The sequence below is a fragment of the Cucumis melo genome, chromosome 6 (assembly GCF_025177605.1).
Source record: "Cucumis melo cultivar AY chromosome 6, USDA_Cmelo_AY_1.0, whole genome shotgun sequence".
Classification (NCBI taxonomy): Eukaryota; Viridiplantae; Streptophyta; class Magnoliopsida; order Cucurbitales; family Cucurbitaceae; genus Cucumis; species Cucumis melo.
This window is the reverse complement of record NC_066862.1, coordinates 1235177-1250561: the sequence shown is the minus strand read 5'-3', so window position 1 is coordinate 1250561 and position 15385 is coordinate 1235177. Positions and strand designations below refer to the sequence as shown.

General features: G+C 33.2%; 2 protein-coding genes across 2 annotated transcripts; both read right to left on the bottom strand.

The window, feature by feature from the left end:
* Positions 1-291: 291 nt before the first annotated feature.
* LOC103483252 (probable serine/threonine-protein kinase At1g01540) lies at positions 292-3898 on the bottom strand. The gene is made up of 7 exons (XM_008439784.3): positions 3093-3898; positions 2712-2816; positions 2496-2618; positions 2221-2391; positions 2016-2145; positions 1693-1902; positions 292-1590 (listed from the first exon to the last, which is right to left on the bottom strand). The coding sequence occupies exons 1-7, from the start codon at positions 3665-3667 to the stop codon at positions 1426-1428; spliced, it is 1479 nt and encodes a 492-aa protein (XP_008438006.1). The 5' UTR covers positions 3668-3898; the 3' UTR covers positions 292-1425.
* Positions 3899-9143: 5245 nt separating this feature from the next.
* Positions 9144-15084, bottom strand: LOC103483251 (CAAX prenyl protease 1 homolog). The gene is made up of 14 exons (XM_008439783.3): positions 14940-15084; positions 14153-14300; positions 13965-14049; positions 13777-13872; positions 13059-13124; positions 12787-12885; positions 12477-12590; positions 12275-12385; positions 11946-12008; positions 11681-11773; positions 11354-11467; positions 10756-10827; positions 10543-10608; positions 9144-9675 (listed from the first exon to the last, which is right to left on the bottom strand). The coding sequence occupies exons 1-14, from the start codon at positions 14968-14970 to the stop codon at positions 9559-9561; spliced, it is 1275 nt and encodes a 424-aa protein (XP_008438005.1). The 5' UTR covers positions 14971-15084; the 3' UTR covers positions 9144-9558.
* Positions 15085-15385: the final 301 nt, after the last annotated feature.

Here is a 15385-nt window from a genome sequence, read left to right as displayed (position 1 = left end):
TGTGACACCAAAATCAACCTTACATGACACATCAACATGAACAATCATAGCACCAGAAGGATAAAGGAAATCCAAAACAACAATTTATAACCCAACAAAGATTTTCAACAGCCCATAGTTTACCTTCCAACTATAAACTGGAGCTCCCAAGTTCTTTGTTCTTGTTTCAACGTCACCCTGAACGAATGCAATATAGACTTGCCAATTGTATGAAAGTAGAAGGTTTACGCTAAACTAATATGTAGCATTTATAGAAAGTATAGTTTACGAAGGAAAGAACAAACAAGACGCTTTCAAAAACATTAATAATTACGAACTAGATATCCTCAATAAACGGCAAAGCTCCTTTATTAGGAACTGCTATTACAAGCAAATTTGCTCAATTTTGATGCACATAACACTTGGCCCCACTCTGCAAATGGATGGATACAGAGCTAGCAACCATAAAGTCGTTCAAACGTTCTTTATAAATGTGACTGACAACATTGTAAAAATAAATAAATAAATAAATACAAAGATTGAAAATTTTTCAAACTTATGTTAAAGAAATGGCCCAACTCCATAAAGTTACAAAAGCCCTTTGAAACTTACTCCAAAAGCAAGCTTTGGATAAGGGATTTTTGAAGGAGCTCTCAGAGGCTTTGAGTTTGATAGAGAGTGCTTGAAAAGACAATGTATGGTTGCAGACAAACCAAGGGATTGATCTGATCCCTTCAGAAGCATCTACAGCCAGCTTAGGATGAAACATCGGGCAGCCTAACGTGAAGATCAGACAAATCCCGTCGTGGTTTTGATGGCAAATGCCTCAGTTCTAGTCCACATCTTAGCCTTACTGGTCCAGCCAGAACAGAGAAAAATAGCACATGAAGGAGAGTTTGCAGTAGGAGAAGTCTCTACCAAATTTGCTGGTCACAGGGACCACACATCAGACGCATACAAATTCTAGGCTTCACAATCTCATGGGCAGTTTCAACCAATTCCATCAACAAAGCTGGTTAGCTGCTAGACCAAACAATTGACAGGGCAGGCGCTCTCGGCGATAAAAGGGCATAATTCTAGATGTACAATGACACAGGAGCTATCTTTACCAAATAGAAACTAGGTGTCCTACCCTAAAAGGTACTTATAGACAATGACTTTGTTATGTCAAATATCAAGACGGATAGCAGCTAGCATTTTAAGGAAGTTGATGAGACACTGCACAGCTAACAAGAGCGGAAATGTTGCGGTTCGTACGGCTTCTGTAAGAATGAGGCTAATTTATTTGAAAATTAGAAAAGCAACCATCTATCTGGAGATGAGATGGCATCTGAAGAGCAAAAAAAGATCTATAAAACAAAAACTATAATTGTTGATTCGGCTCCCAATCTCGGAGAAACTTGCAATGTTAGTCATGTAACGTAATCATGCCAGTGTGGTACGTTATTATCTCCACCTACTTGGATGCTGAAGGTTTCCATCACTGTCACCTTCACTTATATTAGAAGATGCTCCTTCATCTTTCTGGTTGTTAACTCGTCTTGAAACGGCTCGGTTTTCATGTTGATGGCTTTGAATTGAATGCGTAGAATCCTTGCCAACCCGGTGATCCTAAAAATTAGTTAAAGATGGATTGAGTTTGGAAAATTGTTAAAAAGAGAAAATAAGCGAACCAAAAATTTCAAAGAAAAGCTTATAGATACAGCTTCATACATCATGAGATAACAAATTATCTGCCTCAAGCATGTGGATGACATGTCCCATTTTCGGCCTCTTCGTGGCATCAGGGTCGACACAACGAAGAGCAACCAGCAAAACGCGTTTGAGAGCTTTGGAAGGTGGCTTCTCGCGTAACTTCGGATCAACCACTTCCTCAGATTTTCTGTCTCCAACCATAGCTTTCAACCAATCCACCAAATTTACCTTCAATCGTGACATTAATTTCAACTAAATAAGCAGCAGAATAGAAAAGAACAGAAATGACATTAATACATAAATTAATCATAATCGAGCATTAGATGCAAAGAAAAACCAACCTCTCCTTGAGGTCTACTGTAATCAACGGGACTACGCCCGGAAATTATCTCCATAATCAAAATTCCAAAGCTATAAACATCACTCTTTTCATTCAACATTCCAGTGCAGGCGTACTCGGGTGCAACATATCTATAGAAATCACCACATGACTTTCCATTTTATGAACAGTAGAAAGTTAAAATCGAGTATAAGTTACGAACTAACCCAAATGTACCCATTACACGAGTTGTCACATAGCTTCTTTCAGAACAGAGAAGCTTGGCCAGCCCAAAATCAGATACTTTAGCATTCCACTGACGATCAAGCAGTATATTGCTTGATTTTACATCACGGTGCACAACCTTTGGTTCAAGACCCTCATGAAGATAAGCTAATCTACACCATAGGAAAAGAAGCAGAGAGAGAGAGACAACTACATTATAGGACTTGCATGCTTAAACAAGAATCAATAGCTGATCTGCAATAACACAATTACACACCCCTTTGCGGTTCCAAGTATGATGTTAACACGAATGTCCCACGTCAAAGGGCTCACATCCCCAACATCTCCATGAAGCCATTGGTCTAAATTGCCATTGTTAACGTACTCATAAACAAGCATTCTGAAAAAAGGAAAAGAAAGCAAAAGTTCATAATAAACATTTATGCACCAAAAAGTACCTCAAATTTAAAGAAAATCAACAGTACGTCAGTACCTATATGCACCCTCAACGCAGTATCCCAGTAACCTGACAAGATTCTTGTGTCTTACCCGTCCAATTGCTTCCACTTCCACTTTGAATTCCCTTTCAGCTTGACCCCTAGTACAAAAATAGATTAAAACTTCAGCATCTATATAATCTTCAAACCAAGAAGAACATCCCAAATCAGAAACACCTAAAATTGTAGCAGTTTGAAACATTCCCTCCCCACAGTAGAAAAGAAACAACAGCATCAGATTCTCTATAGCACATTCTAAACTCAACACAAAATTAATTTTTCGTGAAACCAAACAGGACTCTCGAGTTACAGAAGCAAAGTAAGTAAATTTACAACATCAACGATAAAAACATTAGAGAATTAGTCGACATGATCACCGGTTATTCAAGAGATTCTTGATAGCAATTCTGGTACCATCTCCTAAAATGCCTAAATACACGATTCCATATCCACCTTCTCCAATCACATTCTCTTCACACAAGCCATTAGTGGCCGCCTCAAGCTCTCTCAGAGTATACCATCTTCCCCAACCGAGGTGTGAAACCTCAGGCCCAACAGTACCAGATCCAAAAGAAGCAGTTTCACTCACAGTACCTCTACTCTCACCACTAGAAGGTCTATCAGAAAAAACAACTCGATGCTCCAATTTCCCGATCTCGACATGAATTTCCGGCTGAACATGGTGGTGATGATCCGGCACGGCATGGTGCACAATCTCCTGGATCTCTTTCGAAACAGCAGGAGGAGAATGGTGAGTTGTGGACTTAGGAAAACCGATTTGATTCTTGTGACGGTTCCGCTTGCGAGAAGTGAGGCAAAGCGAAAGAAGAAAGAGTGCGAGAACTATTAGAGCTCCAACAAAGATTCCGATAACAACCCAAAGACGAAGGCCGAAAATCGAAGTGGGTTTAGAGAGCTCCGTGTTCACGAATGCAGCATCATAAACTGACATTTCTTCTTCTTCTTCTTCTTCTTCTTCTTCTTCGATTCTATTCGGATTCAGAGAAGAAGGTAAAAATAGGAACTAAAGAAAGCAAATCAAAGGTTTTAAGGGCATTGGCCTCATTGGAAAACTCCGGCAATGGAGGATGCCGGCGAATCTGCAAAGAGGGAAAAGAAAATGGAATTGAAAGAAGAGTGAAGAGAAGTGGGAATAAAATAAAATAAAATAAAAAATATGGAAGCCTTAAAAAGCTTTACGAACAAAAAGGGGATTTTTAAAAATAAATAAATCAAATCAAATGGATTTTTTAAAATATATATTATTATAATAATAAATAAATAAAAGGATTATACTTTTATATATATATATATATATATATATATATAATAATTTAATTTTTAAGAATAGATGAAAGTGGGGTCCACTTACTTTACATCCTTCTCTTTGCTGAGCTGTTCGACCCAAAAACAATTCCTTTTATTATTATTCTTATTATTAAAAATAAGATAAAATTAGAAGTGGCTAAATAACTATTTTATTTATTGCATTCAACTTTATAGAGTGATTTCTAGGTTTCCTAATTCTTTTGCTTTTCAATTTGCTTTCCTTTTTCAAAATTTATATTTTTTCTATTTTCCTTTCATCCTCGCACTTTTTATCAGAGAATAATGGTTATGAATGGAAAAAAAATTATTTACAAGATAGGAAAATAAAAATCATGATAAAGAAGTTGTAAAGAAAAAACAAAGGAGGTTTTTTCAAAAAAAAAAAAAAGAAAGAAAAAGAAAAAAAAAACTATTTACAGTTCACAAATAAAATACAAAAATTTATTACACTAATTTTTTATGAGGTATAGATATTTTGTTTATTTTGTTATTTTTTATTATTTTTTAAAAATTAAACGTAATTTTTAAAATATGAAATTAAATGTTATATCCAAATGTTCTTAATTTTGTGTTTTGAATGAACAATATTAAAGGGTTAAAGGGTATTGTTCAAAAATAATAAACTATTGAAATTATTTAAAAAATATAGTAAAATTCATCCAATTCTCTATAGCCTATTTAAATTTTTTGCTATATTTTATAACGGATAATTTATTCTATAATTTACAACCATGGACTTACTCTACAAAGTTTTTCAATGTTTAATTTTGTATTATTGTGACGATGACGTTTAAACTAAAATTAGAGAATCATATTGTTTGTTATACCCAACGTTAAGAATACAATTATGTTAAATAATTAGCAATGGTTTCTTTATTTCAAGAAATGAAAATAATGAGACATATCCAAGTTTAGAATTTTCCATAATATGTTAGTCAATAGATTGCCAAATGGAAATCAATTTAATTTCCAACTTGTTACCATAAATAAATATACAATTTTGGAGAAACGTTTTTTTTTAAATTTAAATTAATAATATTATCCCAATTATAATAAAAGTAATAAAAGAAAAAACATTTAACCCCAATTGAACTAATTGAACTAAAGAATATGAAAGTGATCCACTTTTCATTTTCACTAAATTAATAGCAACCCCACTAATTAGAGATATGGTTAGCAATTAATTAACCAAAAAGTACCCACTCATTCACTCAAGGCTTTGCTAATTGATTATAAATTTGACTTAGTGGCTCAATTTTGATGATTTTGTGTAATGTCTTAAAGATATTATTAATGATAAGTTTTAAGAAAGCAAGGCCCAACAACTTTAATTATTGAAATGGTCTGTAAAAATACTCTTGTTTAAATAATTTAATCAACTAAGGCCAAGAAAATTATTCTAATTTAATCATGCAGATAGATATGGTTAATAATTCCTTTCATAATTAATTAATAAACGATCTGATCGATAGATATATTTTATATTTACCAATTCGAGTCTATTTTAGTGGATAAGACGTCTATTATTATCATAACTATAAACCATTCGACCAATCGCTTTATAATTATTGGTCTCTTTTATATATACATATATTATCATTCTGTCATTTGTTTTGCAAACAATGATTTAATCCGTTAATAATCACAAAAGAATTTGAATTTAGTTAAGATGCAAAGTTTGAAACGTTCGATTTTTTGAGTTTTAAAGTCAATTTTTTGTTACATGTTTCGTAATTTATAACTATAAATTTTGATTTTATAATGTGGATGGGAAAAACATACTTAATATTCACGTGACACATAATATTCAATTTGTTTGAAGAGAACAAAAACATAGCATATAAAAGGAAAATCTTGTTTGTCACATACACTCGATACTTGACTTATCAACCGAGAGACATGCTCTATTTGTGCATATTAATCTAGGTTTTAATACGAACCAATTCTCTCCCCTCAACCCATCTTGGGAGTAGAGTGTCATCTTTAGTCCAAACTTCGTTATTTTTTCGACCTTGTCACATCTACGTACTTATTTTATGTCAGTTATATCATTTGATCCAAAATCACCTCTAACAAACTTTAACTATTTTTACCCACATCTTCATGTTGAGCCTTTATATTTTATTTAATTTCATGATTCTAAACTTCCCATGAATCAAGGTTTCAAAAAGAAACATAGGATACATTAGAAAAATATGTTGTCAACTCTTCATAAAAGGTAAAGTAATGAAGGGACAAAAATGGAAAGACAAGAGATAACATATTGGAAAGTTTCAACTTTCCTTCTCTATCTTATATTATTCCATACACATCTCTCAAGTTTGATTTTTCTTTTTTCTTTTTGAGAAAACGAATATATATAAATTGTTTAATTATTAAAGACAAAATATAAATGAAAAAAAAATAATCGCTCAATAAATTAATAAAAAATTAAATTAACATCTCTTATATCAACAAGTACAAAAGCGAAAGATCGAATCATCGATTAAACTAAATGCGTAAAGTTAAAAATAACATAGACAAAATAGAAAGTAGACTCAGAGAAAAAAAACGTGTTTTCCACTCAAAAAAAAAATTAAAAAAGTGATACCTTAGTTCAAAGATTAAGCAAAGGCAGTGATAACATTTATAGGGTGAACATCTCTTTTCTAAACTAATCTTTTCTAAAGATTGATGGAACCCATTTGGTTGCTTTTCTGTCAAAGGCAATGGATGTTGGGAATGTGCAAAGTGATGAGTGGAATCCTTATGAGAATCTAAATGAATTAAAAGACAAAAAAAAAAAAAAAGGCTAAAATTAATAAAATATTAGTGAAAAGGAAAATTTATCAAGTGGACAGAGTTTCTTAATAGGCTGGAATTTGATAGGAATTTGGTGTTTGGTTTTTGTTTTCATGACAGCCAATTGTGTGTTTTGGTGAAAGGTTCATTGTCCTAGATTTCAATATTATGTGTCGAACATATATTTTATCATTGGATTATTATTTCAATTAAAAATATTGGATTGAATTTATAATAACAACACACTTTTCCTTAAAATAATAATAAGAATAATAACACAAAATTTAGGAAGTTCATACTCCAAAAAAAAAAAAATGCTCCCACCTCTGTCTTGTAATCTACCTGTTAGAAATGATTTCGAATTTTGGTTTCTAAATTTGATTAAAATTCAAATATTTACTAACATCACAATTAGATTTAAAATATTTTAAAAAATTACAAATTAACAAAATATATCAAATGTAAAAGAAAAATAATAATAAAATCAAAATTTTAAAATGGTTATCTTTAGCTTAAAAGGTATTAAATTGACTTTTAAAAACGGAAGGCAAGCAAACTGTAGAGTATTTTTACTTATTTTTCAAGAATAGAAAAAGAAATTATAGAACAAAGGTTTATCCTTTTACAATTTCATTTTTCCTACCGAAAGATTTGAATTCTAACCTTGTACCATTTTAACTTCTAAATTTTGTTAAATTGATACATAAACAAGAGAATGATTGTTTATTATTATTATTATTATTATTATTATTATTGTTGTTGTTGTTGTTATTATTATTATTATTATTAATAATAAAGAAACCTAATTTTCTATTAACATTTGACCATATAAAATTAGCACTACCACCAAAGCAAGTAAACCTTATATATATTTTAGTGATTTATATGCACATGCATAAAGGTAATCTATGTGGATTGTCCACGTGGGAGCCATCAACTGATGCCTATAAGTTCTGAGTTCTTGTAACTAAACCCCAATTTTCTACCAACCCAATATTCTAGACTATTTATATATTTTGTTTTGTAGAAAAAGTGAAAGGGTTAAGATTTGTGATCACCTTGTCTAAATATTAGGCTTTTTTTTTTTCCATCAAGTATTTTGTATTTTTTTATACTTTAGGTCTAGGAAATTACTATGAAGCAGATAAAAAGCTTTCAGACAAAATATAACAATTTACATATGCGTGAATACTTTTTAGCACAAAAACAAGGAATAAAAGACAAGGTTAGTTGAAAGATTGTTAGTCTGAAGATGCAAAGTGCTTCTACTTTTTCAAGATAAGTGAAAAAAAATCACCTCGAATCAGGTACCATACACTTTAATGCTGAAGGAACTTGTGTCGTATTTCTCGAACCAGAGAAAAAAAAACCCTCTAAGTCATATTCCTTGGGGAAAGTTAAAAAGAACTTAAAAAAAAAGGGTAGGTACAAAATACCTTGTAAAAGAAACAAGGAAGCTCCAAATTTCTTCTACAAGAATCTGCATGAGAGAAAGGATTTTCATTCCTCTAAAGAATAGGTTAGAATTCACCCAAAGGAACATTGATTTAGTGTAAAACTTTAGTTCGTAATGATTGAAACAAAGGACTTATTTCGAGCCTTTACAAATTGTGAAACATAGTACCTACGTTGAATTGTAACAAACTAAAATGAAAATAATAGGTACATTATGAAAAAGTTGAGGAACCAAATGCATTTTCATACTATAGAGACCAAAAGTATTTCTCAAATCATCCCTAACAATTGCGGACAAAAATTCATGGGGCTCCATGTCAATTTGACAATGACAATACACATGCTTTCAATGTGAATAAAGATGTAATCAAATAGAGCCGGTTATAAGTAAGCTAAAAGAAGTCTAGACTATGGATCATGGTTTTTCTTGTTTTACAATAAACAAAGGCTACCAGAAGATTTATATCAATAGTACTCTTGGAGGAAAAAGAAATCAACTCATCTTGACAAGAAATGTTTAAATAATTAGTCGTGTAATTGTTCGAACATTGACCTGTGTTAAGGAGAGCTTCCGCAAAAAGTATCAACCTGCATTTACAAGTTAGATTAGTTACCACAGTCTAACCATGGAAGAGTTTTTAGAGTCATTCATCTCTTGTACGAAACACATTGGCGTTTTGATAAAAGATTCACAAGGTTGATTCTTAAAGGATTATTCCTTGAGGCTAGTTCGGGTCCTGATGTCAAACTAACAAACTAAAAAATGCCTCGGAAAATTTGACAGCCGGCTGAACTAAACGAGCTTGGATGACTCAAACTGCACTTCCACTTCCTATTCCAATGTAGGATTAAGAAAGAGAGAATGCAACCCGAAAATTAACAAAATTGCATTGAATCTCTCTCACTATTGTCAGCAGAATTACAGTTTTCTTAAAAAGAAAAGAAAAACAAAACATAATTCTACCTCATGATTGTTATGCAAAGAAGGGTCTGATCGAGTTCATACAGAATGATAACATGACCTTAGTAATTAGTTCACCTCTCGTTTCCTTCACAGCAGGTCAATAACAAGCAAAGAAAGAGAGAAACAACTTTTTTCTTGTTCTTTTTTTCCTTTGTGTAAAACTAGAACAAACATGGATGACTTTTTTCCTTTGGGGGCTTACTTCTCTAGTATTTCTTTCTCCCCACCCGTCCCACCAAAAAAAGTCAATCAGGTAGCGTAATAGAACGTCAATCCACCTGCTAGGTACGAGATATTAGGACCGAAGATTGGTATCATTCTTCCTTCTTATCTGCTAGGTCGAGTGCAGCCAATCTTTCAACAAGTGGAGGATGAGAATAATGATATGCGGAATACCAGGGATCTGTATTCATTGCCGACAAATTCTCCTCCTGAAGTACAACTTTTATTAGTCTCACATAAAAAACAATTGTATAAGCAGCATATAATTAAATATGCAAATGTGCCAAAACGATTTTACCACCAAAGGTGGTCATTCAATTTGGAGTCAGTTTCTGAAGCAGCATGATGTTAGTTAAGCTAGACATAAGACTTAAAGGCTTCAGGGTTATGGTTGATGAATTCGTGATCCATTCTCCTTCTCTAGAGGAAGGAAGGTTTGTGGCAAGATAGGGTGCTTTGCTTATATTCAGTTTGGGGACACAAGGAGCTTGATGTTACTTGGCTAGAGATAGAGGTTATAAAGATATGATTGAGAGTTCTTGTTCCATTCTGCTTTCCGGGACTGCCAAGCATGTGCTATTGTTTGGGGGGCTTTGGAGAAAAGGAAACAATAGGATTTTAAGGACGTTTGAGAGAATTCTGTGTGAAATTTGGTCCTGTATTCAGTTCAACTTGTTTCTGTGAGTGTCTTTAGCCAAGGTTTTTTTTAAAATAAAAAACAAAAAATAAAAAATTGGTTGGGTCTTATTTTGTTAGGCTGGAAAGCTTTTTCTTTGTTTCCCCTTTTATGGGTTTTCAGTATGCCTTAAATTCTTTCCTTTCAGTTTAAAATGAAAGTTGGTTTTTCATAACAAAATACACAAATGCGCAAAAAAATCAACAAGCTCAAACGAAAGCAGGTAAAAGTGAGTCAGCTTATCATTGGCAAATCAATTTCCCTAGTTTTCACTGTCTGCAAGAAGTAACTTTTGGATTATCTACTGAAATAGCAGGAATGACGGAGGGCGGAGAAATGATAAACAAAAGTTCGAACAGGAAGTTTACGCTACAGGATTGAAACTATAGATAAATAATACCTGTAGTTTGACAAGACCAGCACGAAGAGGAGCAGAATAACCAAGTTTCTGTGCAAAGGCATCGGCCTGCATTTGGTCAAAAAGGAAAAGGTATTTGGCGATCAAAACCCTTTTACAAATAGAGGATATATATATATATATAATAATAATAATAATAAAAAGAAGAAAAAAAAGAAAGAAAAAAGAAAAAACCTGCACGAGATTCAGACATACCTGAAACTCAAAAGATCGGCTCACAAGGTTGAGAGCAAAGCTTACTAGATGCTGGAGAGGTATTACAGTGTGCTGCACAGCCAAAGGCAACATAAGTGTACATATTGAAATTTTGTTAGAAATAAATTCCATCTCATTTTTCCTAGCAATGATGTTTGTAGGTATTATGCAGCATTTTAATGTGCTTTACAGGTCGCTGGAATGAACTGATAGTTTGCATAGGGACATAAGAATTCCCCGAGAATGAAATATTTAACTGTAAACTTCAGATTGAGAATGAAATGAAGCAGTTCATAATAGAAATAATGCAGTAAGTAGCTCAGAATTAACACAAAGCACGCACATTTTGCATATTAACGTACATGAAAAGAAAAAATAATATCATATTCAAAACCAGAAAGGCAACCAATTGAAGATCAGGTTGGTAAGAAAGATTAGTGATGCATGGATATAAAGCCAAAATCAAGTCGAAGAAAAAAAAATATAGTAGTAAGTAGTTACACGTGAGTATAGTAGAAAAGCACAACTCGTCAATAAGTAGGGGCTACTTAGATTGTCAAAGTTAGATTTTTAATTCAACATTCTATTTTATCACTACCTGAAATATGATGAGCCCAATAAGCACTGGCTGAGTATCAAACCCAAAACTTCGAAACAAATCACTGGAATTCCTCACCAAAGTATATCCTCCAAATTGCAAAAGTGTAAGAATCTGCTCACAAACAGTTAAAAAATGAGCCTTCCACATAACATAACCAATTGCAAAACTTCGAAAATTAATAAGATGAATGGGCATAAAACCAAAATCTAGTGGCTGATTTTGAAAGCAGCTGATGTTTTTCGGATTCTTCAAGAAAAGAAAACCAAGGATACAACAAGCTACTAGCTATGAAGTTTGATCATGACTAGAATTAATCTCGTATACCTGTAAAGCAATGAATGAGTACATCGTATGATTTAGCTTCCAATGCCCCAACTCGTGTGCTATGACAGCAACAATTTCCTCATCGTTTTTGCACTAATAAATAGAACGGGAAGGAAGCATAAAGTTATTATGACCAAGACACTTGGAAAAAAAAATTAAACAAGTAATGAAAAGCTAAAAAATACTGTACAAGTTTCAGTCCAAAAACAAGTTCAGGATGTACAGGCATTAATATGAGAAAAGCTTTCCACACATTTCAACATACCTGTTGAATCAGGGTATCATAGAGGACAATTCTCTTGTTCTTGAAGAAACCATACATGTAAGCCTGCATAGACGGCAGTAATTTGGTAAGATCATTGTAAGAAAGCACCAAAAAGGATACTCAATAGAAACAAAGTTGGTATAAGTTATGTAAATAGTCCTAGTAACAGACACAAATATAAAAATTCCTAATCATTTACTGAAGCATACTCTCGATTGCTAATTGATAAAGCAGGCAAAAAAAAGAAGAATGATATTGATAAGATAGCAAAACACAAGTAAATATGCGATCAAAAATCAAGAAACTGAAGTTGGCAAAAAGAGACTTACATTGCTGTGACTTGACCTCGTTGATCCATCAACAACAAACAACTTCTTCAGTGGAAACTTGAGGGAGGAAGCAAGTTTCTCAATCTTCTCCCTGAGATCACCTGGAGGAAGCTATTTTTACAGAGCATTAAAGTGGGACGACTGAATGAAAAAACAGATAGTCATAAAAGCTTTGATCAAATCACACAATTTGGATACTCACAGGGGTAAATTTATTGAAAAGAGGTGCTATAAGAATTGGATAAAGGGTCATCATCACAAGAGATAATGTGAACATAAATGCCCAAAGATAGATGGCAAGGTAAGGGCCTCCTTTCTGTATGCAATCAAAAGATATTATTAGCCCTTGCATATGACAAAAGAAACATTATAAGAATATTAATCCAGAAACGAAGGAGTATATATATAAACTGAACTGAAGGGGGAAAAGAACTCCAGGAAATATAGAATTTACGATGGCATGCTTCTGCATGCACTATGTAAACTAAAACTACTAACTTACATAAGTTTACCTGCACTATTATAATGATTGCAGACACAATTGGTGGGCCGAGTAAGATGGACAACAAAATCCCTTTAATCATATCCCTGAAGAATAACCATATTGTTTGCTGTAGAAGAGGTATTAAATACGGAATTAGGAAAATAATTAGGAAGTAGACAGGACAACATGGGAAACGTCCAACTGGAATCCCAAAAGAAAAAAAATTGTTCAATACAAAACAAAATTGGACATCTCCAACTCCTACTGTTAATGAGATTTATCGGAAAAAAATATACATACTTTATTGAAACCATGGCGGGACTCAATCACAAAAGTCGAGTAGAGAGAAAATGGTAGATCAGTGACCTGCACACCAGTCCAAACAAACGATCAATGTAAACCAACTTCAAATCATAAATTTCCCAAATTCACTATGTAAATGAAAGTATTTAGAACTCCAAAACCAAGGAATTCAGACATTATTGAAAATAAATGCAAAACTGTAAAAAATACACGAGGAGATAATTCAAAAATTATGGAGGTTAAAGAACTTCACGGTGAACATTGAAATCTAGCTACTTCTAATGCTTCCCGGCAAAATTTATCCCTATCCTTAAGACTTTCGTTTCTTTCTTTTCATTTCAATTTTAAAGTTGGCAAAATTTCTCTGATTCATGAATTATAATTGAAAAACATAATACATACTGAAAGGAATATGAAGATTAATTAATCTTTGCTCCTGTTTTAGGGCCCCCAAAACACCCATCACAGAAAATATTTCCAAATCCAGTTTGGTAAGGTTAAAATCAACGAGGACAACAGCATGCAGTTTTGTACTGTATGAAAACAGAGAGCTCTATGAAAATTAAATTATGTGAATTGTGGTTTTCAAAAAGCAAAGCAGATTCCGATCCTACAATAGCAATTTTTGATTTATCCAAAAGACAGAGCAGATTAAAGCTAAATAAATTCTCAACTACTAAAACAATAGAAATTAAATTACACTTATTGAGCATACCTGTGACCAAATCATGACCCCAGCTAGAAATGCAAGTGTGTGCAGAATTTCGTTTTCAGCATTGAGCCCAACCAACACCACAAACTCTCCCGATTTCTGCATGCCAAAAGTGGGCAATATGAATATTTCAACGGAAGTAAAGAAAAAACTTGAACGAATCGATTCACTTATAAGCTTTAATCACTCACCTTCCAAAACCATGGCAGTACTCCAAAAAACAGTATAGCAGAATCCATCACTATAGTTACGAACTCGTGTACAAAATGGAAGTGGCTGAAAGTCAAGAGAGACGTGGTATACAATTAAACACCAAAATAAATACAGATTGAAGTTCAGGGGAGCCTTTTACAAATCTGGCTTTCAAAACAAGACAAACCTCTTATCAAGACTGTAAGCCCGGGATTTTTCGAATTTCTCTTGGCTTATAACTCCTTCCAAAGTTTTGGGAAGAGTTGGCAGTTTCAGAGCAGTGTGTTGCCGAAGATCCAAATAAGTTTCAAAAATATACATTAAAATCATGAAACCTGAGGATAAAAATGCATCCATCAGAAAGAATCAACAGCATTACTTTCCTCTATCAAACAATTGACCACCTCTGTTCTGACAACTAATCAGGAAGTAAAACTACAAGAACCGATTTACACACATAGACCCGTAAAATAGTTTCTTTCTTCAAAGACTCAGTTCAATTCTAACCGAAACCGGGCTCTGAGTTCGTTTGTTCAGATCAAACTAACCAATATAAAGCTCATTTCCAAATCAACTTGACACGTTCCTGTCTTATGAATGAAAGAATAATATAGTACAATTCGACCATCCAAAAGCATAAAACAATCATCCTCAATCACTAATTCAATTTACAAGATGCCATTTTCAAGCATTTCCAATGCCTAAAACCTCAATACCAATAGCAATAACGTAAAACCCTAACTACATAACATTTCTGAGAGTCTTGAAAGAAAATATCGAAAACTTAAAACATAAAAATACGTAGTGAAGCTCAGTGGATCTAACAGGCTTCGTGATCGTCGAGGTTATGGAAACGAACAAGAAGTAGCGAAAACACCAAATCAAAAACCAAACATAAAGAATCTAAACAATGATACGAAAAGGTTACATGCATAAACATTGACAGAAACAATAAATGGGTGAAGAGTGAGTACCAACAACAGCTTCCATGTACGGAAATTCCATGGCTAAAAGAAGTTAATCGATCGCCGGAGCTATGAAAAGAACGAACAGAGGTCGACGGTGTGTTGCTTTTGCTTGGCCGAGGAGTTTCGTCTTCGGAAGATATTTATATCAAAAGTGTTCTCAATCAGGTCGGGTCGTTGGGTTTTCGGGTACCCGGTTCGTTGGTCCGTGTGTCCCTTTGATTGTGAGCATTTTTTTGGCCCGTCGTTGCCACGTCATTGTCAAATTTGACATAAACTTTTAATTTACTGTCAAATCGCTTAGTCACTTCATTTAAGATACTTTTTTCTTATGATGATAATAATTGTTATCTCAAATAATAGTAAGTTGAGTTAATATTGCAAAATTAAGCCACTTGTTTTTAAAAAAAATATATAACAAAATTAATGATATTTTGAGAAGTTTTATTATTTAA